The sequence below is a fragment of the Petaurus breviceps genome, unplaced genomic scaffold, assembly GCF_028583685.1.
Source record: "Petaurus breviceps papuanus isolate PSGF00001 unplaced genomic scaffold, PetGlider_PUasm1.0 490, whole genome shotgun sequence".
Taxonomy (NCBI): Eukaryota; Metazoa; Chordata; class Mammalia; order Diprotodontia; family Petauridae; genus Petaurus; species Petaurus breviceps.
Genome location: NW_027186352.1, coordinates 22,598,986 through 22,622,289, shown reverse-complemented (window position 1 = coordinate 22,622,289; position 23,304 = coordinate 22,598,986). Strand labels below are relative to the sequence as shown.

Here is a 23,304-nt window from a genome sequence, read left to right as displayed (position 1 = left end):
TCTCTGTCTCTCTCTCTCTGTCTCTCTCTCTCTCTCTCTCTCTCTCTCTCTCTCTTTATACAGGAGGAGACAGACTGAGAGAGATTCAATGGTTTGTCCACAGTTATACGAGTAATTAAATTCACTCTTGTCATTCATTCCCAATCCAAGGCTGGTGTCCAAAAAAGCCTTCCACCCAGGCATCAAACACCAGCCCTCACTCCTGCCTACCACCAGATCCCTAGAGAAGGGCTGCAACAGAATCTTGCCCTGACTTAAACCCATTATCTTAACCATTTCCATAGAGTCCTAGGATTGTGGATTGAAGGTTGGAAGGGACATTACCTAGTCTGATCCTTTGTTTAAGAAATGAAGAGACTGAGGCCTGAGAAGCAAAGTAAACAAGTATCCTTGCCCAAGATCACTCAAGTACTAAGTGACACAAGTGAGATTTGACCCCAGGTCCTCTGATTCTGAATCCAGCACTTAACCCTACTTTTTTTTTTTTGCTTTTTGGAGGGGGGAAGGCAGGGCAATTGCTATTAAGTGACTTGCCCAAGGTCACATGGCTAAAACCAGATTTGAACTCAGGTCCTCCTGATTCCAGGGCTGGTGCTGTCTTCACTGCACCACCTAACCACCCCTTACCCTACTTTTTAAAGAACATTTGCTAATGAATAAGGTTTTTTTGAGGGTGAGGAAAACACATAAGTATCCTGAAAACTGTACTTGGGTCCGCATTAATAAACTAGTGAGCTGTTGCAGAATTTAAATGAATGCTGGTAAGAAAGTAAAATTCAAGCGCAGATACACCCTAGAGACCACTAGATGGCACCAACACACATAGAATGAATTTAGATTCTCAAAGAGTTGAGTTCAAATCCCACCTCAGACACTTACTGGCTGTGTGACCCTAGAAAATTCACTTTGACCTCTTTTAGCCTTAGTTTCCTAATCTGTAAAATGGGGATAATGACAGCATGCACCTTACAGGTTGTTGTAAGGATCAGAAGAGATAACACATGTAAAGAACACTTTCCAAACCTTATTTAAATGGAAGTTTTTATCATCATTATTAGATAGTAAAATAAAATAAAAATCATGTTATTTTACCTCATCAAATAAGGTGGGGATTGGGAGAGATGTAATAACCTAAAATGGTAGGTGATCTTCCCAGCCACTTCTGGGCTTAGTCCAGATACCTGGAGCAATTTCCCTAATAAATAATGACTCTGTGGGCCCCAGGATAGCTGGACAATGTGGAATTTAGGCAGCGAGGTGTCTGGCTATTTCCGGATAAACCGTGGGCAGAACCCTCACATGCAATCCCAGCTCTACTGAGCTGAGTAGCCTTGAGATCTAACATAAAAGATGAGGGAGAAAACTTTATGCAATGAGGCACGTTGGTCCATCGGACCTCACAGGTGTCCCTGGGACTTGAAGGGATGAGAGACGTGCCTGGAATATCTCTGTGGAAGAGTGTATCTTATGCAAAAGAAAATGCATGTTAAGAAGGGCAGGAAATTCAGGAACAGGAGTAACAGATATGGTGGAACATGTGAGGAAAAGACCAACGGAAGCAGCAATAAAAATAGGATTGTGATTGGAGTAAATTAGAGACTGCCGGTACCGAAGAGGGGAAGAGATGCGCTTGGGAAGCAGATCACAGGTGTGTCCTCACACACAGAGGGGTGGCATGAGGGAACCTCGCTTAGCCTGCAACGTGCTTGAGCTTTCCCTGCACCAAGAGGAGAGCAACGAATGACTCCTCGATCTGCATTGATAATTTCTGCCTTTCAGGGATCTGAGTCTTATAATGTGGAGGAGATTGTTGTTAAAGTGGAAACAACCCCTCCCTCCAAGAATTTGTGATGGAGAAGGAGAGGAGAGCTGGGTCTTATCTGACATGCATCTAGATTTCAGGAGCACAGATTTCCAAGGGTCGGGGCCAAGGAGAGGTCACATCTTAACTAAATTTCTAGGACGTCAGCCTTGGAGGGATGGGAAACTGTCAAGAATGAAATTTTGAAATTCTAAAGACACAAAGAAAACCAGTTCTGACAAAATAAAAGAAGAGCTGGGAAAGAGACCAATGTGGATTCACATGGGACTCCACTATCTTGCTGGCAAATAGACACATAAAGAAAATACATTTTTCTTGTTTTAAAATTATCAAAGCTCCCAGCCAGCTTACTTCCCACCAACACCTGGAAACTTTCTGCTCTTGGATGGTCATCCATTGTCCAGTTTGGCCAGTGTGTAGAGTATGTGACAACAGCTGGGAACAGATTGTGTGAGGCTTTGAATGCCCGAATAAGAAACTCACAGTTTATTCATTGGGCAGTAGGGAGGCACTGACGATTTCTGAGTACAGTAGTAGTATGATCAGAACAGTATATTAAGAAGATTACCTTAGGTAACAGGACCAAGTTGAGAAGGAAAAGACTGGGGGCAGGGAGACTGCTGAGTTCCTGGCAGCTATTCCAATAGTGAAATGATATATTGTAGTAGTGGTGATTGCTTTTTGGGTGTGGGTTGGACCAGATGAATGCTGAGATCCTTGCCAACTCTTTGATCCCAGGCTAGAGGGGTGGGTGTTAACAATGGCAGATTGGAAAGATATCATGGAAATAGACTTGATAAGATTGTGCAACCAATTGGATTGGGGAAAGAAACTGTGGTGTAGAAAAAGGAGTCAGATCTCTGAGGTTTCAAACCTGAGAGACTGGAAAGATGTTGACACTATCAGCAGAAGGGGAGGTGCTGGAAAGAGGGCAGGTTTATGTGGGTGATGAATTCCATGCTGAATTTGGGATACCAGCAGGACCTCTGGGGGGCTGCTCAGTGAAGGCAGGATTGGAAAGGCAGGGGAGGAATGGGAGGTGGAGATATTACTAAATACATGCCTGCTCCCCCACTGGAACGCTGCTCCTTGGAGTCAGGGGTTGTCCCAGCTGTGTTACTGCAGCCCCAGGGCCTCGATGGTCACCTAACACATCCTGGCCCTTAATAAGTGCTTGCCAATTGATTTGCATAAAGATGACCATTGAAGGCTTGAGCAAATGAGGTGGTTGGCCCAGGAAGGGAGAGGTTAGGAAAAGAAGACTGAGAATGGCCCAGCATGATCAGATGGGCTTTGTTCTCATAGACTGAGCATGACTGATGCACCTGGCAAATGTGGAGGTGTGGGTATTTACAAAGACCTTGGGGCAGCGGTGGTTTCAAGTTCACATTTATAGAATTTCTCATTCATGAGATTCTGGGTGCCTGTTTCTCAGCTGGGTGTCTAAAGCTGTTTACTCTTCCGGATCCCTCTTAACCTTTTCCTTATTCCTTATTTCCTTATTCACCATTATTCAGCATCTACTATGGGATCCTCAAAGTTCTGGGAATCCAGACAGCCCTCCCTAAGTAGGGGGATCTATATAGGCCATTTAAAAGGGATGGCTATCAGTTTCCTTCCTGTAGTCCTTCAGGGGAAGAGATTGCCCGGTGTTTTGGGTTGCCTATTTTAACGTTGTTTACCTCTAGGGATCAGAAAGTTTGTCCTCATATCTAGCCACTGACTGTTGCAGTGACCTTTTCCTCTTTGCTGTGTTCTGTGGCTGGAGAAAATTAGCATCCTCTAAAACAAAATGTGGTAGTGGTCATCATGTGGACAGATGAGTGCACCCCAAAGCACAAGACTGGAAGCAATCTGTGGCAGTGCGGGGGATTGCAGCTGGATGTGAGGCAGACCCCCTCCCCCATCGGAGCTGTCCAAAAGCTTAACGTCCAGTCAGAGAGTTCCTCCAGTGGCAGAAGGTGTTGAGTGTGCTGGCCATAGGTCAGCCATGTTATGGGTCACTCTTGTTTGGACAAATGATGTCTCAGATCTTTTCTAACTCAGATTTTGTTTATAGCAGGTACAGTCAAACCCCTTTGGGACTAAATTTCAACTATAACCAGCCATTATTTAATATAATCCACATTCTCACAAAATGTACAAATTCAAATTATCCTTCTAACCCATCCTAAGCCTTTCTCCAGACTCAGAATCATTCTGGGGAGCGTGCGTGCGTGTGTGGATGTGTAAATATGTGTGTGTGTGTAAATACATATATATGTATGTGTATGTTTTTATATACAGATATAAATATATCTGGGGGCAGTAAGATGGCATAATGCTTGGAATTAGGAGGACTCATCTTCATGAGTTCAAATACAGCCTCAGACACTTACTAGCTGTGTGACCCTGGGTAGGTCACTTTACCCTGTTTGCCTCAGTTTTCTCATCTGCTAAATGAGCTGGAGAAGGATATGGCAAAGGACTCCAGTATCTCTGCCAAGAATCACCCCACCTTAAAAAAAAAAAGCAAAAATAGATCACAAAAAGTCGGACATGACTGAAACAATGAACAACAACAAATACACACACACACATTCACACACAGGCACACACACTCATACGCACACAGGCTCGCATACTCACACTCACATACACACACAGGCGCACACACTCATACGCACACACACAGACACACTCACATACGCACACACACTCACACATAGGCACACACTCACACTCATACGCACACACATATGCACACACACAGGCACACACACTCACACATAGGCGCACACATACTCACACTCACACACTTCAGACTCAGGAGCTTCTTGGCATAACATGGCCCTTAGAGGAGCTCTTCATTCTGCCTTGGGTGTCTTCCTATGGTGGCAGACAATTGACTGCCTGTTCACAATCACCAGTGAGGATACTGCCCGTGTATGGCTCCTAACCAGCTCTCTGCACACTCCCCTGGGGCTCCACGCACCCTCTGCCCTGTTATCACTCCTGTTTTATGGCAGAATCAAGGGGGGATGGAGAAGTCACCTATTGAACTGTGAGCTTCTTGGGAGAAAGATGGGTTTTTGGCTTCTCTTTGTATCCCCAGGCTTAGCATAGGATCTGGCACATATCAGGCTCTTAACTGAAAAGTAAATAGAGGAGTAGAATGCTTTTGAAGCAAAGAAATTGTTTCCCTCTATCCTTCAACTCAGGACTGGTGCCATGTGCATCTTTCAGTAAGGTAGGCTTCATGGTATGATTTGGAGGATTCTTCAAGGGCCAACATCTCCCATCCCCAAACATCTCCTCCACTGACTTGCCCTAGAACTGGGAATTCCCACTGTTAATTCCTTACAGCAATAAAATCACAGGCCTAGACCCAAAGTAAGCCTTGTTCCTTTCAGGTTAAGGCATTTTGCATTAGATTCCTATTAAAAGACATCTCTTAGCACCTGCCCCAGAGTCGGGATGACCTGGGATCAAATCCAGGCTCTGATAGCACCACACCCAGAAGTAACTGGCCGTGTAACCTTGAACAAGTTACTTAACCCCAATTGCTTAAATGAATGAATGAATAAAATAAAATAAAAGACATCTCTTTTTCTCAGGGGAGGTAACATCCATATCCATTAGCTTATTAAGGTTGATGAACCAGGAGTTTCCCACCAGAGAGCCAGGCCCTTGAAAGGAGAGCTGTAGTACTTTTGTCTGAAAAGGGAAAACGAGTCAGTAAAGATTCCATGTATATGAAGTGGTACTCAAACTTATTTGGCCTAGTGCCCCCTTTAAAAAAAATTCCTCAGCACCACTCCCCTCCCTCCCCCCAAGAAATTTACTTTCTATAACCTTGGAACAGTTTTTTGAAATTTGCATCATTTCAAACTATTACTCTCCCCCCTCAATTGTTCCAGTGTCCCCAAGGGGCAGTATCACCCACTATGGGCACCTATGGAGGGCATTTCTCCAAGACAGAGATATTTAACCTTCTGTGTGTCATATTTGGTAGTCTTGTGAATACCCTGGATCACTTTTCAGAACCATATCTTGTCAACTACATACATAATTGAACAAAATCCCAAATTTCGGTTAGAGGTTAGTGAAAATAAAGATGCCACTTTTTTCCATCCGAGTTCATAGAGACCCAAAAATCTATCCATGGACCCGTTGATGATCAGTGCAGCCCAGGTTAAGAACCGTTGCTCTAGGAGAGTGCGTCCCCACAATGCACCACACCAAAGGGGCCTTCTTGCCTTCAGGGTCATCAATTCTTTATGTACCAAGTTTACAAAGTTAAGCAGTGCTTCTTGTCTCTGGGAATCTGGTGTGAAAACAAATAATTGCCAGGTGATTTTCTGTGTTGTCAAGAGTCTTTCTGTTAGTTACAGATGCTTAGCTCTGTTAGGTTAAAATGCAGATTGAAGGAATGCCTATTTAACCTGCACAACTGCAAGGTAAATGCACAGATCTGGACCAGTCCCCAGGCTTTGCTCATGCTGCGTTATTTTGGTTTTTTGCCTCAAGTATCCTTCCATCTCTCTTTTTGCCTGCTGAGTTGCTATCTACCCTTTAAAACTGTGCTATTTCCAGTGTTCCCAATCAGGACTTACCTTTGCTTCCTTGAGAGATACTGGTTAGAGAAATGGCTTCAGATCCAGGAAGGCCTGTATTCAAATCTCGCCTCTCCTACATACTGGCCAAGTGACTATGGGACAAATTGCTGACTCTCTAAGGCTGTGAGTTGCAGAGAAGATGCTCGCCTACATTGGGATCTGAAGTTCTCTGTGCGAGTGAAATCACAGGTCCCAGCTATCCCTGTTCCTAGCGTTGAGCCATGAGCAGCACTTTCCCCTGCCCCTCTGTTTAGGAGTTGAATGAATGAAAAGGCATTTCCTCAGTGCAGAGTCTGTGCTGAACACTTTCCATGTGGCGTAGTTTTTGTCATTTGTGTATGTGGACAATATCCGTACTAGACACTGGGTCTAACCTTTGTTGTTTCCCCAGAATCCAAACCAGTGTTCTCCCCAGAGCAGGGATCTAATTCCTGAATATTTGTTCAATCAAGAAGGAATAATTTCTTAGGGTTCTTTAAGAATTTTTATTTATTTTTACTTCTCAGTTCATTTTTTTCCCCAAAATTCTGCAAAGACACCATGGTATAGTGATGAGTCCTGGTTTTGCAGTCAGAGGACCCGGGTTTGAATTCTGCCTCTCGTGTTGGTTTCCTGGGTGACTTTGGGCATCAGCGCTGCCACCATCTATGTCAGCGGTGATCGGGCTGGGTCACTTCTGAGGTCCCTTCCTGTTCCAGATCCATGCCCTTCTTCCTTTCTCCTTTGCCCGCATCTCTCATTCTCTTCTGCCTTTGCTCCTTTTCTTTCTCTAGGCTTTTACTCTTAAAGACTGGCCAGGATCTTAGAGGCCATCTACTCCATTTTACAGAAGAGCAAAGTGAGGCCCAGAAGTTAAGTGACTTGCCCAGGATCAGTCAGTCAGTAAACATGTAGTATTCGGTTATCGTCAGTTATCAGTTGGTCTAATTGACATTTATTGTGACTTGTCCAAGATCACACAGATACCAAATGTCGGAGGCATGATTTGAACCCTGTTCCTCTGACACCAGACCCAGTGCTCTTCAGGCTGCCTCCTTGTTCTAGTAGATGCTGAAAGATTCCTGGACCCTCCTTCTTCGAGGACCACCCAGGTGCCTCTGGTGGATGATTTACATAATGTTGACTTGGTGCCCCAGGTCACCTTCATTTATTGCCTCCCACAGAGTTGAAGTGAGCCCTCAGTGTCTAAGCCACCAAACCACAGCATTAAATCAGCAACATTAATTGTATAATTAAAGGTAACAAGTAACTGAGAGGCAATTTGGCTTAGTGTATGGAAGTCTGACTTTGGAATTGGGAAGACCCGAGTTCAAGTCCTGGCTTTGACCAAAGACTGACCTTGAACAAGTCCCCTACTTTGTCCCAGGCAGCTGGCTTTTTTTGAGGGGGGTGGGGGGCCAAATTGGTAAGTGACTTGCCCAGGGTCACACAGTTAAAAGTGTCTGAGGCTCGAGTTGAATTCAAGCCCTCCTGACTCCAGGACCAGTGGTTTATCCACTGCAACACTTAGCTGCCCCAAGCTGGCCCTTTATGTAACCCCATATCAAATAAATCAGGAATTGGGCTGTAAATATCAGTCGTTGATTGGGTGCTATGTAACAATTATGCTTTATAAAGTCATCACAGACCATTCAATCGGCTGATACATACTCGCATTTCTAGCCTCTCCTCATCACAAAATAGCATATTGGCTGGTTTAAAATATGAGTAAGAAAGTTAATCCTCTGGCAAGCAGAGAGTTCTGTGAAACACAGAATGTGGACCCATATGTGACCAGTTCTGAAAACCCAGTTCTGCCACTTAGTGACTGTGACTTTTAAGCAGTAAGCCTAGGTTTCCCTAATCGTAAAATGATATCTCTTAAGTTATTACTAAAGAGTAATCACTCACCCCTATAAGTGACCAAATATCAGCAACATCAAATTCAAATAGAAATATAGACCCGTCATCCATCCATAAGGATTCCTGTAGACTGCCTATCAACGTAGTTCCAAAATGTAGCATTATTTATGTTTTATTGTCTATCTATTTATTTTTCTATTTCCTGATTACTTCTTAATCTGGTTTGAGCCACGTGTTAGACACCTCTACTCTCCAGTTTTCTTTTCTCTTATTCTTTCTTGATCAGTGTAGCAACCCTTCTGTATTACACTCCTTCCCCCATCACCCTTTAATCACATTCTTCACCTTCCCATCTGTTCAGGAAAGTGTTTTTCTTTATGACCATTCTTGTTTTGTGGTTATCTAATTCATGCCAGCTTCCTTTTTTTGATTTCTAATAAATCAATCTGACATTGGTCACTGTTTCCGTCTGGCTCTTTTCTTTCCTATTATTTACCCATTCTAGAACCTAACCCTCTCTGGTACTTCTCCTTTTTCCTCTGGCCCAGAACATGATGTCAGCTTCCTTTTCTGATGAACTCCCAAGTAAACCCAGTATTTTTCTCTTATTTTCCTATTCTCTCCTTTGGGACAAGGGAAGACTTGCCCCCAGTTCCCTTTGGGACAGGAGAAGACTTGGGCCAGGATAGATCAGAATGGAAAGAATGGGGGAACAAAGAAAAGCAGAAAGGAGGGATAAAAGGATGACAGAAGGAAGGACCAGGATGGTATAGTAGAAAGAGCACTGGATTTGGATAGTGTTTTATCTGTTACCTCTTTTGATTCCTACAAGTCCATGAGGCGTAGGTGCCATTATTATCTTTTTGTGTGTCGGGCACTGTGCTAGGCATTGAGATGCAAGGTTTTGGCTTAAATCTCTGCACTGCTGCTTAATAATTGTGTGACCTTAGCTAAGTCCATTAACCTCTAGACTCTGATTTCAAAGGTTTCTTTCAACTCTATGGGTATAGTTCGTAAATAATCTAGAGAGGCAGACACAGAGTTAGGGAGAAAGAGGGAGAGACAGAGACACAGAGAGATCCAGCTACTTTCCCCACTTGCCTCGAGCAATGGATCAAAACAAGTTTTGATCACAATTTAAAATGATTTTGGTCATCCCTCCTTAAGCTCTGATGACTGACAAACATTCATTAAAACTGAGAACTCTGATCCTTTCATGAGACCTAGCATCTGATACTGCGATGATAATGATAAAATCTGGCATTTATATAGCACTTTAGAGTTTGCAGGATACTTTAGGGGTCTCATTTGATCTCCACAAGCCCCCTGTGAAGTATAGGTATATCATTCCTGTTTTACAGATGAGGAAACTGAGGCTGAGAGGTTAACCTAGTAAACTATGTCTTAGGCAGGAATCAGAGAGGATCTTGACCAGGTCTTCCTGATTCCCAATTGGACATACCATGTAATGTGCCATAGTAATTAAAGGATGACAGTCTAACATGTCAGCTTTATGATAGGCTAGAGGTCATCTTTATTTAATTTAGGTTTTGAAATGTAGTTAGAGAAATACTCTCAAATATTCATTTGAGACCTTAGACTTTATCCACTGTGGCTCCACAGCCTTTCTTATGGGTTCTAGGGTTCATAGACTCAGAGCTGAAAATTACCTTAAGAGTCACCTAGTTTAACTCCTTATTCTTTGGGGGAAAACCAATGACCAGAGCAGCAAAGTAAGTGACTTGTGCAAGGTCATGCTGCTAGTAAGTGATGGAGCTGAGATTTGTACTTGGCCCCTCTGACTCCAAGCTAGCACTCTTACTATTGACCCTTCCTTCTGCCTCATTCAACCTTTTAGCAGATCAGGGTGAGGTAGGGGGTGAGAGATCAGTATGGTTCATTCACAAAGTGGCAGCTTGCCTTTCGGTTGTGGAATTGGCCACACCAGCTCACTCTAGCATGCCTCAGAGGGGTTTGCACTTTGAAGGATCTCTGAGCTCTCTTCTAGCTTGGATACCTCCAATATTTTTTTTATTTCCTTTGTTCTTTCAGAGCTAGACAGCCCCGAAGAGCTGGGAAAGAAGCGCATCTGTAGGATTATCACGAAGGATTTTCCCCAGTATTTCGCAGTGGTCTCGCGGATCAAGCAGGAGAGTAACCAGATTGGTCCAGAAGGGGGAATCCTGAGCAGCACCACTGTGCCCCTGGTTCAAGCATCCTTTCCTGAGGGCGCTTTGACCAAGAGGATCCGAGTGGGGCTCCAGGTAACCTTGGTGCACGTGCGCCCATTTTGTGTTGTGAGAGATCGTCCTGGAAGCGGTCACTGCTCTTACACCCTGAGAGTATCTGCTTATTAACTCACGAGGCCAAGTTGTGGGTTGCGTATTTAATCTGAGGTACTCTATGGAAAACTGATCAATCACCAAGCATTTATTATGGTGCCAGACATCATGCTGGGTGCCTCAGAGACAGAGACAAAAGTGAGACAATTCCTGCCCTCCTAGAGCTTACATTCCATCAGGGGAGACAGCATCTACACTGCAGACACAAAGTAATTTCAGGGGGAGACAGTACTAATCAATAATAATAATAGCAAATAGAATTGCTAGCTGTGTGCTTGCAGAGCTTTTAGCGCGTGCTGTGTCGTTTGATTCTTATAACAGCCTTTTCCAGTGAGACTGCTGAGGCAGGAAGGATGACTGACTAGTCCTCAGTGAAATAGCTGGTAAATGTCTGAGGCAGAGATTTGAACTCAGGTCTTTCGATTCCAAATCAGATGCTCTGTCTGTCCACTGCACCACCTAGGTGCCCCTCTCGCTCTTGGGCGATCATTAATATAGGGGACTTCCAGGTGAGGACACTTCCGCTGCCCATGTAGTTCAGCATCTCAGACCATTAGGAAGCTAGTGGCCTAGAGCCCTGAGACATTGCCCAGGTTCCCACAGCCAGTATGTGTCAGAGTGGCATTCGAACCCAGCTTTTGTGAGCTCAGAGACTGACCTTCCACCCACTGTGGCCTGCTGTTGCCCCTCAGCAGCTGGGGAGCCTAGTGAAAAACTTCATGCAGGCATTAAACATACAAGAGAGATTGGTGGTTCCTTGAATGCATCTCCTTGAGGGCAGCATCAGGTTTGGTTTTGTCTATACCCAGAGCCTTTATACGGTGCTTAATATTAATCATTTTGTGGCTCCTTTGTTGCGTGGTTTCCAGTGAACAGTGATGAAGCTGCAGCCCAAGTGTTTAGATGAGAAAGTGTGGGACCTTTCAGAACAGTGAATTATGTTTTCTGTTATGCCCTAGATGACAGTCAAGATACTGACCTTTGAAAGCTCAATTGTTCAGACGTTTCAGTCATGTCCAGTTCTTTGTGTCCCCATTTGGGGTTTTCTTGGCAACGATACTACAGTGGCTTGCCATTTGGGTTTTGTTTAAATTATCTAGAAATTCTGGTTTCAAACCAAGTTGAATCTTTTTGGTTTAGAAAACTAATTAGAAATATCGATCAATCCACAAGATTTTATTAAAAGACTACTATGTGTCAGGCACCGTGATACTGGAAATACAAAGGCACAAATGAAATGGTCTACTGCTCCACCTCTATGCTCTCAAGAAGAGAATGTTACTGGGGGAAACAAGAAGTAGATACAATGTAGATACTCTCTAACCTAGAGTTAATTTGTAGGTTACAGCAGAATTACCCACCCCTGCCCTGGCAAGACCAAGAAAGACCTCCTTGGCAAGAATGGCCTTTCTTGTATGTCTCCAGGAAGGAAGCTAAAATTCCTTTCTGACCTAATAGAGAAATTAATTAAGCAAACTTTAAAAATAATTATCATTATGCATTCCTGCTCATTTTATGAGTCAGATCAATTTCTGTTTGTTACATGCTGGCCATATTTCATTTCTGGCAACAAATAATTTGGGGAATTTTCGGTAACAAGAGAATTGAAGAAAACTACTTAAGTTTACACTTTGATTGATAAGAAACTTTGTTACATTGCCCTTGAATCAAATATTTACGATGCTTTTGCCGAAGTAGGGAGAGAAGACGGAGGGAGGAGGTTAGATTTGGTAGAAATCGTATTTCACCCGCTGAGAATCTGAGTGGCTTTGATAGTTACTTTACCTCTGAATGTCTTAATTTTTCCTCTTGTAAAACTTGTCCTTGTGATACCTCTGAGACGTTCTGCATGTTTAAAAGTCACAAAACCATTCATTGTAAGGTGTCTTATGAAGCCTCGGTATCATGTTTACCCTTCACACTGCAGAAGCCATGGAACAAACTCTCTGGCCCCATTCTCAAATTATCTGATTCACAAGCTAGCTTAGGTTAATTAGCAAATAGATGGATTGTCTCTGGGTGTTCAACCTAATTTTCCCTGGTCTGTTACCAAAAGAAAGGCAGTATGGTATAGTGGACAGGGAGTCAGAAAGACTGAGTTGCTTTTAATCACATACTGGCTGTGTGAGCCTGAGCAAGGCACTTAACCTCCCCTCAGCTCAAAGACTTTACATTGCAGAACAGGTTGCATTAGCAGGGAAATCACAGGTCTTGTTTCCCTTCTGTTTCCCTGCCAAAAAAAAAAGCAATTAGAAAGCAATCCTTCCTCCTTCCCTTTAAGGAAAGTTGGGGAGGATGCAGACATTGTGATTGACTAACAAACAGTGTCCTTATTTGAATAACATCCTTTCTCTGTGTCTAGGCCCAGCCTGTTCCAGAAGAAATTGTGAAAAAAATCCTTGGAAATAAAGCAACTTTTAGTCCAATCGTCACCGTGGAGCCAAGGAGAAGGAAGTTCCATAAACCAATAACGATGACCATTCCTGTTCCTCCCCCCTCAGGAGAAGGCGTAGCCAATGGCTACAAAGGAGACACCACACCCAACCTGCGCCTTCTCTGCAGCATCACAGGTCTGACTCAATACAGTACTCACTCTTTTTTTTTTTTTTTTGCTTTTTAGAAGGACTATTGGGGTTAAGTGACTTGTCTAAGGTCACATGGCTAGTTTTGTGTTACATGTCTGAGGCTGGATTTGAACTCCAGCGCCAGTGCTCTATTCACTGTGCCACCTAGCCGCCCCGGTACTCACTCTTCTGTGTGCATTTAGAGGAATGGTTAATGTTGTTGCAAGACCCTGGAGAGTCCCCGTGCTTTTTTGTAGAGGTCTTGTTGATTTGGTCTTGTTGGTTTGGTCATGTTTCCATGAAATTGCTCACATCTGTACCTTCTACTCCCCCTGTTTTCATTCTACATCCCATTTTCTGTTACAAAAGAAAGGCAGTATGGTATAGTGGATAGGGAGTTACATTGTAACTGATTATTATATAGGAGGCTATTATTATATAATAATAATAGCCTCCTAATTGGTCTAACTTGTTGCGGTCCTTCATTTCTTCCCTAGTATTATCCTTCCAAAGTAACAAGTCTCTGAGTTCAATGAGAGCATTGATATTTGTTCTCAGGCAATGGGCAACAGTAGGATTTTGATATGGCTACCATCTTTGTAAAGTAAAAGGTATAGTGCAGAAAGCATTTTGTTGTGAACATTATATATGATCAATACAGGGCTTCACCATTTATCCAGGTCAGGGTATAGCTATCCATTAACAACCGCAACAAAAATAACAATATTAGTTAACATATAGAGAGCAATTTAAGGTTTGCAAGGTACTTTACAGATACTTTATTTTATGCTCACAACAACCCTGGGAAATAGGTGTTGGTATTATCCCCATTTTGCAGATTAGAAAATTGAGGCAGTCAGAGGTTAGGTGAATTATCATGTAGTTAGTCAGTATCTGAGGCTGGATTTGAACTCGTCTTCCTGGTTCCAGGTCCAACACTGTATTTACTTTACCGCCTAGCTGCCTTAGTGCTCACACAATTCGTGAGAGGGATTACTGTTTTCTTCTAGCCCTGGTCATAGAGCCCCTCTCAGACTCTACTGTAATAAGGAGGAGACCATAGACAGTGGGACTAGTGCTGCAATGATATTTGGGGTGGGGGTGGGGGACACAGATCCCTCTGGCAGTTTCAGTGTCTTCAGATAACTTTGACTTCATGAGGCAGGAGGGAGAAGACAGGAAACAAGGATTAATGAAAACTGTAAGTTAATGAAGTTTTGTAACCCTGCTACAAAGCTAAGGACTTTGTTGTTCATCTTTTCAGGGGGGACGTCACCTGCACAATGGGAAGACATCACAGGAACCACGCCATTGACATTCATAAAGGACTCTGTCTCTTTTACGACCAATGTTTCAGCCAGGTATGAAAATACAGAGTACCTGAAAGCACTGAGACTGGTCCCCAGGCAGTGGACAGTGCTGCAGGGCTTATATGGCTGCCATGTTTGTAAAGTAAAGGGTTTCCAGGGGAGAGTGCTATGCTTTTTGGTCATGGTATGTGATAAGTATAAGATGGTTTTAAGTTTTAGGAGATGGGGCCAAATTCCTGAATTCCGAATTTTCTTGATAGGAGCTACATGTCCTAGGAATAAAAAACAAACAAAAAACCTTACTCATTCCAAAAAGATGATTTTAGAAACTTTAGAAATTTTAGAATAAAATTATTCTAGTTCCCTGTAATAGGAAAGAAGAGAGAAGACAGAATCCCTAGCTTTTCCTTAATGATATTATTGGAACAGTTTCATGTTTGATTAAACATAACTGTGTCTCTGTCCCTTTTATGATTAAGCTGGCATTTGCCCAGGGTACACAACTCTTTTCTAGAATTGTCTGTTATATTTTCCTAATTTTAAAAGCATGGAGATGTTTTCAAAGATCAAATTCTCCATTTCCTAACTCCATTTCTGTGGCTCCTGTACTTGACTCACTCAGGTTTTGGCTTGCGGATTGCCATCAAGTTATGGAAACTGTCGGGTTAGCTACTCAGCTTTATAGGGAATTAATATGTGTCCCATACATGGCCAAGTTTGTGGTTTTTGCCAAAATGAACGATCCTTTGGAATCTTCCTTACGTTGCTTCTGCATGACGGATGATAAAGTGGACAAAACTTTGGAGCAGCAAGAAAATTTTGAAGAAGTGGCAAGAAGCAAAGATATTGAGGTGGGTCCCATTCCCCCAACAGGGAATCTGTTTATACAAAGCCTTTAAACTTTGGGGGAGGGGCAGTCTTTTAAAATACAAATGTGAATAATTGGAATCATGGCATCAGAGCCTCATAGATAGAGCAGAATGGGACCCCCTGATTTTACATGTGATGAAACTGAGACCTTAGTCTACTCCCCTCTTTTTACAGTGAAGGAACTGAGGCCCAGGGAAGCCACATTACTTGCCCAAGGTCACTCAAATAGTGTCAGAGGTTATCCTTTGATTCTAAATTCAATGCTTTTCCTGTACTGTAACATATTTCCTGTTGTTTTCAAATGAAATAATATGTGTAAAATCCTTTGCAAACCTTAAAGGGCTACAAATGTTTCCTATTATTATTTTTACTAAATTATTCCTATGCTCTTTTAAAAATGAATTCTTTCTGTGAATGTTGGCACATTTGTGCCTAGCAGAGTGTCTGTCATATAGTGGGAACATAATAAATATTTATTGAACAACTGACCAGCAGGGGCTGTTAACTCAGAATTCTTACAGAAATAGCGAATCAGAGTTGTAAGGGCCATGAGAGGTCAGCTAGGAACCCTTATACAGAACATGACAAGTCAATGTCTAGCTTTAACTTGAAAGCCTCTGGTGACAGGGAACAGAAGTTACCTTATTGTCTCTTCGGGTATAAGGCTGATTAACAAAAAGATCTGCCTCCCAAGATCTCAACCATGATACTAATGAAGGCCAAAGTCCTTCCACCTCTGTGTGGGATGGCTTGCTTTGCTCTGTTTCGAGCCATAAGCCATATTTTTAACCACTCTCTTCTTCCTCACCTTAGAAATGCAGTCTCTTTGTGAAAGTGGGGGCACAGAGGTTACCGTGGAATGGTTGCTAAGTGAGCCATGATCCCTCCTAGAAAAGCCTCCCAGAGCAGACAAACTATGGTAGTTTTGGTTGGAATGGCTGGGTATTTTTCATGCTAGTTTCCCATCCCTGAGAACATAGGTAAACCTATTCTGAATGGATAAAAGATAAGTTTTCTTTCTCCAGTTGGTCTGTCTTGTCATCTTTCTCTATGGAGAATGCTTTATTATTTATTGTTAGCAGGATGTGTTTCAGTTGAACCTAGCACTGGCAAAATGAGCTGTAAAGTCAACAGATCTGAGTTTCAGTCGTAGAATGGGCACTCACTAGCTGGGTGCCCTTGGGAAAATCATTTAATGTCTTTGAGCCTTTATTTCCCCATCTGTAAAATGGGGGTTAAAAAATGCTGACAGCACCGGCTCCTCAGGGTTGTCACAAGGAAATCATTATGGTGTAATGGAAAGAATAGTAGTCAAGTCACTTAACCCCTTTTTACCTTGGTTTCACCATCTCCATTGTAAAGGGATTGAACTCAATGACTTTTAAAAGCCTTCCCCACCCTAAATCTGGTCCCGTGACTAAACTGAAATGACTTAGGTTTCAATGCTGACTTTGACATTTACTGTGTAATCTTGGGGAGGTTGCTTTTTTTTTTCTCCAAGCCTCAGTTTCCCTCTTTGATTCAGTTTGATTTTTTTTTAATTGCTTGGCTATGATGTGCAAAGGCCCTGTGATTGACACAAGAGACATAAACTGAAAGAATTAAGATTAACTTTGGTTTTGTTTTATCCTAGGTCCTGGAAGGAAAGCCCATTTATGTTGATTGCTATGGGAATCTGGCTCCCCTCACCAAAGGAGGACACCAGTTAGTTTTTAACTTCTATGCTTTCAAAGAGAATAGGCTGCCATTTTCAGTCAAGGTAAGCCAACCCCAGTAGAGGTGTTCTGATTGAAAAAAATGTTTCCATTTTTGAGGAAGGAGACATGTACTATTGATTCTTTATGATAGGTCTCATCTACCAAAATGGCAGCCCAGCACTACGCTTTGCCCTGTTCTCCATGGAGGCTGTTTTAGTGAATGCCCAAGCGGAAAAAAAAAAAAAAATTTTAAGCACCTGGGGTTAAGTTACTTGCTCAAGGTTACACAGCCAGGTGTTTCTGGGTGGGTGCTAAGTATCTGAGCCCAGATTCGATCCCAGTTCATCCTGACACTGGGGCCGGTGCTCTTACTCACTGCACCACCTGGCCACCCCTAAGCAACTGGGGTTAAGTAACTTGCTCAAGGTTACATGGCCAGGTGTTTCTGGGTGGGTGCTAAGTGTCTGAGCCCGGATTTGATCCCAGGTCATCCCAACTCTAGGGCCGGTGCTCTTACTCGCTGTGCTACCTGGCCACCCCAGCCAAGTTCAAAATTTTCAGCAGCCACTGCCACCTTTTCTGTAACACCCAAATTGTTGATGGGTAAACTCACATCTCTTAAGTTCAATAATTAGGAAAAAGAATTCTGTGTGCCTTGTCTTGAAGAAAAATATATGTAAACCACATGATTTAGAGTCTACATCTTGCCCCAAGATCACCAATGTGGTGACTAGACAGTCAGATATTCTGAATCTTATGGAATCTACAAGACTGTCTTGGTTGACATTTCAGCATTACTAACGTCCTCCTTTCATTCCACTTCTTAAAAAAGGGGTCTTTCCAAAGATCCTTGCCAACCCAACAGGTTTAACCGTCACATGGCCAACCACTCTGCTAATGATCTATCTTTTAGTAACGGTCTACTACGCACATTCTTCTAGATCAGAGACACCAGCCAAGAACCCTGTGGTCGATTGTCATTTCTGAAAGAACCAAAGACTACAAAAGGATTGCCACAAACAGCTGTTTGCAACTTAAATATCACCCTTCCAGCCCATAAAAAGGTACCTCTTCCTGCTTTGCTTCATGTGACTCTCCCCTCCCCCCTCCTGCCACTCCCCCGCTAGTCTAGAGGAAGTAGGACCTTGAAATGTGAGCCGTGGAATGACTGCTTTGGAACATGATTCAAGCGACCCAAACTCCAGTTTTATTCGTCTTTGTGTGGAGAAAGGCTTTAGTTCTTGTGACTGTGATGTTGGATCCCTGTGATTGTTCTGACCTGGTCCTCTGTTTGCTGCTCATGCTTCTGTTAATGCTTTCAGTAATGTCCCAAGTTAATTTGCTGCGGGTGTGCGGTTTCTCGGCTTTTTGGATTTGCTTTGCTTTATAAACCAGCTTGCCTTTTGTCCTCCCTGCTCAGTCCTTTTCATATCCTGATATTCTTTTCCCTGCTGCCCATTATAATATTCCTTGTCTCTGCAATGCATCTTGGGACCCAAAGGAAACAGAGTCAGATCCAGATGATGAGGTAATATGACCACTTCTGTTTTTATTTTATCAGAAGTAGAATAGAATTGAAAGTGATTTAAGAAAAGCATCAGAAAGCTGAAGGGTGGGAATCTGATAAAACCAGGGTCTAGGTTTGTGTCTTTTTGGCCTGACTTGGAAGTTTAGAGACAGCACATTTTCAGTACATTTCCATAAAGAATTGTCCCCTTTTGTAAAAATGTGTTTTTACAACTCTCTCAGAGCTTTTATTAAAAGGCTGCTCTAGCCAATTTATACTGACAACATTAAAAACGAAAAGGAGCTCACATGATAAGAAAACATGAAATTTCCAATGGGACTCTTTCCTAAGTGCTGCATCAGCTAGATTTCCATCATATTAGCCCAGTACTTAGTACAGCATAAATATATGAGAGTTCATTATGGTGTCGGCTTGGGGAGGGCAGAGTCTCTATCCACAAAGTCCAGGCTCATACCAGAGCCATGACTGGTTATTCACTGACTATTGATAAAAAATATTTTCCATCCAGCTAAGAGTCAGTTAGAGTTTGGAAGGAGTTTGGAAGGCAGTTGATGGAAGGAACACTGGACTAGGTGATGAAAGACCTGTGTTCAGATGCCGCCTTATGTGACTTTAGAAAAATCACTTCCATTCTCTCGACCTGTTTCCTTATATGTAAAATGAGGGGTTTGAACGAGGAGACCTCTGAGATCCTTTCCAACCTATTATTAATGTACAAAATTACATTATCCTGGATGTAATTAAATATGCATTTCACAGATAGATTGAATATATATAGATACTGATAAGACATATTGATACGCATACATATATGTACATGCAAACATATACACGCATGTATATCTCAGAGATATCATAGGAGAGTAGATAAAGAGTTTGAATCAGAATCAGCAGGACCTGGGTTTAAGTCACAGCCATGTTGGCCAGTGTGACCCAGGCCAGAGTACTGTGTCTTGAGGGAATTTCCCTGTGGAATTAACTGTTCCGGTGATTTTGTAGGTCTAGATAAAAATGATCCACCTACGTCTGTGTGCATACAGATGCATGTATGTAGATCTGCAGCTATGTACACACCACACCCGTCTAGCCAAGGTTTAGGTTTTCTGTTAGTACTTCCCTAAGACTTGTAGCTCTCCCCAACCGAACACTACAGCTCAGTGTAACAAATACCACAGACCTTTATTTAGCTCCTACTGTGCGCTGATTACTATGTCAGGTACAGAGAGAGATAACAGAGTTGATCTTGCCGGTGGAATTCTTTTTGTAAAAAACCCAAACACTTAATCAGAATCATAAATGACAATAACCAATGGGTAGAGACACAACTGATGTTTTTCCTGATAAAAATATCAGGATCCTTTTAAATTTGTATCTCCTCATTTTCTGCCGAGAACAAACTCCTTCCATGCCTTCCTTGATTGGTGCGTTATTGTAATCTTTTGAAGCGAGTTTTCCTTGTGGCATATGTGCTTTTAGGACACACTGAGTCGGAAAAAGATCCTTCTCAGCCTGAGATCCAGTCTGTCATGTTTTCTGTCTCTTTGTAATTCCTTGTAGTGTTCTGTGTTAGTGCTCCTCTACCTGACTAGCTGGGCTCTTTGGGAGGAGGGAGGAAGAAGGAGGAAGAGTCTTTGGGGGAGCCTTGTAGGTTTACTAAAATGTTTAGTTACAGAGAAAGCAAAAGTAGAGATAAACGTTATGTTAAGTGACATCTTCGTAAGTGCATTTCAGTGCTTTGCAAATGTCACAAGGAAACTCAGTGGAAAAGGAAAAATTGACTTTTAACCTTCTGGGGTTTTTGCAGATGGAGAAAGCAGACCGTCGCCAGAGCTTTGCATCTTTGGCCCTACGTAAGCGTTATAGCTACCTGACTGAGCCTGGAATGAGTGAGTTTCCTAACATATTTACTAATAATATATATGAACTTTTATAAGAAGAGACATTTTTTCTATATTCATTGAATTCTTGGTGTCATTTGGAAACACAAAATGAATGAGAAAATTTCTGAAGGAAAAATCCTTTGATAAATTGTAAACTCTTTGCTGTAAGAGTTCGGGTTCGGATGGGAGTGGGGAGAGTGAGGAGAGAGTAGCTAGTTCATTACTCCAACGTCAAATTTTAAAAGAGGTCATTGTGAGCTGTTCTTCGATCAAAAAGATGCATTCTGTCTTTGTCCAATTATGACGCTCTGATCCCAATTTGTTCCTGGGATCATAGGTCCAGAGCTAGAGAAAACCTCAGCCCTTGAAAGGCAAAACAGTGATGATCCTTCATCATTTTCATTTCTTCTCAGTCACTTACTTGAAATGCATTCACAACAGTAGTGAGTAGTTGGATATCTTTCTTCTCCTTCATTCCTAGTTAGGTCTTAATAGCCTGTTTATGATCATCTTTTCTGCCGTCTTCTACCCTTTGACGTCCCCGTTTCTTCTCCTTGTAATAACATCACTTCACTAGATGTCCCGTGTTGAATCTGCTATTGTGTTTCTTCCCCAAGAATTAGCTTTTCATTTCTTTGTTATCTAACCTTCTGATGCATTTTCAGTAATATCTTCAGTTCATTTGGGCATCTGTCATCTTTGTAAAGTAATCTTTATTCATTTGGGGGCTCTCTGTGGTCCTCTGACACCTTCCACCACCATCCCTTGACTCATGTAGAGGTGGCCCAACCATACAGTCAACCCATCAGTATAGAATTTAGCTATAATTGGATGATTGGGCCGATGATCCCTTTGCATTCACTTCTTCCAGAAGGGGCTAACTTGATTAGATCAATCATTCTATCAAATATTTATCAACCCCCCCCACCACCACCACCACCGACATCTCATTCAGATGTTTCTCTCTTGTTGTCCTGGGGGCTTTGATTTCCTTGTAGGAAGGAAGCCTCCACAGTCAAGGGAGAAGGGAGAAGGACCAGAGTTTGTTGGCCTTGTTGTCTTAGGAAAGTTTACCCCACTTTCCCATTTCCTGACAAGCTCTTGAAAGACTCTGAGCCCTAGAATTAATCCAAGTCTGTTGTTCAGATACCATCAGGACTATTCATTGCAGCTCCAATAATTATATGAAATTCTGCCTGCTTTTTAATCTAACTTCTAGACCATTTAGTGATAGCCCTGACCAAGTACCTAGTTGATATCCCTCAGGCAACATGTTTAGGCTTTTCATCTTTTTCACGGGTCACCGTAGAGTAGGATCCCAGAGGGCTTGGATTCTCAGTCATGTATGGCCTACAGGCTGGTACAGGTCTGTAAAGCCAAGTTTCAAAGAATCTCTGACTGGCCAGGGGCATTGGCCACTATTTCCCCTACCTGCTAGGAAGTGCTGTTCATGCTGTTTAACTTTAGCTAAAATATTTATAACCGATCCCTCTCAGTGCAGGAAAGAGAGGCAGCTAGGTTTTTGTGTGTTGAGAATGGTAAATGACTAGCTCTCAGGGATGAAGGAAAGGTGGGTAAGGATAGATCAAAAGAAAAAGAAAGTGCATCTTACTATATGAAATCATAGCCATCGAGTGGGAAGGGTTGGACATTACAGGTTGCCTAGTTCTGGCTCTCCTTTCCCAAATTGGGAAACTCAAACTCAGAAAGGTGACTTCACTCGCCCAAGGTCACACCAGGAAGTAGGAAGAGTGAGACTTGAACCCAGCTCTCTGTATCTCCAAGTCTATTGAGACTCCTACTGCCACAGCAAGCTGACTATAGAACCAGAGCTCCCTTTTCTTCCAAATACACATAGAATTGAAGACTATCCTACCAACCATAGGGTCTTAGGAGATTAGATTTGGAAGAGACCTTGGGAACAGAGAATGTCAGAGCTAGGAATGGCCTTAGAACATAGGACATTAGAGGTGGAAAGAATCTTAGAATGTATATTGACAGAGCTGGAAGGGACCTCAGAACCCAGACTGTGAGGGCTGAGGGGGACTTTAGTACATCTAATGTCAGGGCTGGGAGGGTCATGAAAACAGAATTCGGAGCTGGAAAGGATGTTAGAATATAGAATGACAGTATCAGAAGGGACCTGTTGGGCCTGGAAGGGATTCTAGAACACAGAATATTAGAGTAGGAAGGTATATTTGAGATCAGCTCCCCCCTCTACCTCATTATACAAATTCTTTTTGAAAGGCACATCCCTAGAAAGAAGAAGTACTTTCAGATCCAGACCCAAGAGCTTAACCCCAAAAGCAGGTTTTCTCACTCCCAGGGCTGTGTTCTAACCATTATATTGCACAATCAGTATGTTATTTCCTTTAGAGGAAAGCAGGAAACAAGAAATGGCTTACCAGACTTCATTTTCCTAAGCAAAAATGTTTGTAACCAAAAATACATTGCCAGTCTCTAATATTCACATAAATAATACTTATTTCCAAGCAGTGGTGTCTAACAAACCAGTGTCTACATAACTGAGGTCGCACCCAAAAGATCGCTTCATCTTTAAACCCAAAGAATTTCAAAACCCACCATCTTGGTATTTACATCAGGCGATGTCCTTACCACTAACTCATTGTGTTCCCCAGAGAGTTGGAAGGTATAGTTGTGGGAGTATCGCATGAGTATTAGGGGTTCCCATTCTAAGGTTGGCTCTTCCAGCTTTCTTAAGAGTAAGATGAAAGGACCAGCAAGGCTGTTTTCTGAATATCTGAATTTAAATGTACACTAGGAATGAACATCTTCACCCTTGTGGGAGTAGCTGCCAATCCAAGAAGTGGATTGTAGCATTGATTGACAC

General features: G+C 42.5%; 1 protein-coding gene and 1 long non-coding RNA gene across 10 annotated transcripts in view; one reads left to right on the top strand and one right to left on the bottom strand.

Moving 5' to 3' along the window:
• Positions 1-2,557, bottom strand: part of LOC138172181 (uncharacterized) — a 4,915-nt gene extending 2,358 nt beyond the window's left edge. The window contains exon 1 of the long non-coding RNA XR_011171066.1: positions 2,391-2,557. This is a non-coding gene — a long non-coding RNA (uncharacterized lncRNA). The remainder of the gene's footprint in view (positions 1-2,390) is intronic.
• Positions 1-23,304, top strand: part of ANK3 (ankyrin 3) — a 741,327-nt gene that overhangs the window by 677,402 nt on the left and 40,621 nt on the right. For 8 of the 9 annotated variants that reach the window (XM_069101834.1, XM_069101837.1, XM_069101836.1 and 5 more), the window contains 7 exons: positions 10,315-10,526; positions 12,967-13,174; positions 14,433-14,529; positions 15,101-15,329; positions 16,982-17,107; positions 17,987-18,109; positions 20,378-20,459. In XM_069101834.1, the coding sequence (XP_068957935.1) occupies positions 10,315-10,526; positions 12,967-13,174; positions 14,433-14,529; positions 15,101-15,329; positions 16,982-17,107; positions 17,987-18,109; positions 20,378-20,459 (1,077 nt within the window). The remainder of the gene's footprint in view (positions 1-10,314; positions 10,527-12,966; positions 13,175-14,432; positions 14,530-15,100; positions 15,330-16,981; positions 17,108-17,986; positions 18,110-20,377; positions 20,460-23,304) is intronic. The other variant, XM_069101840.1, reaches the window with a different exon arrangement.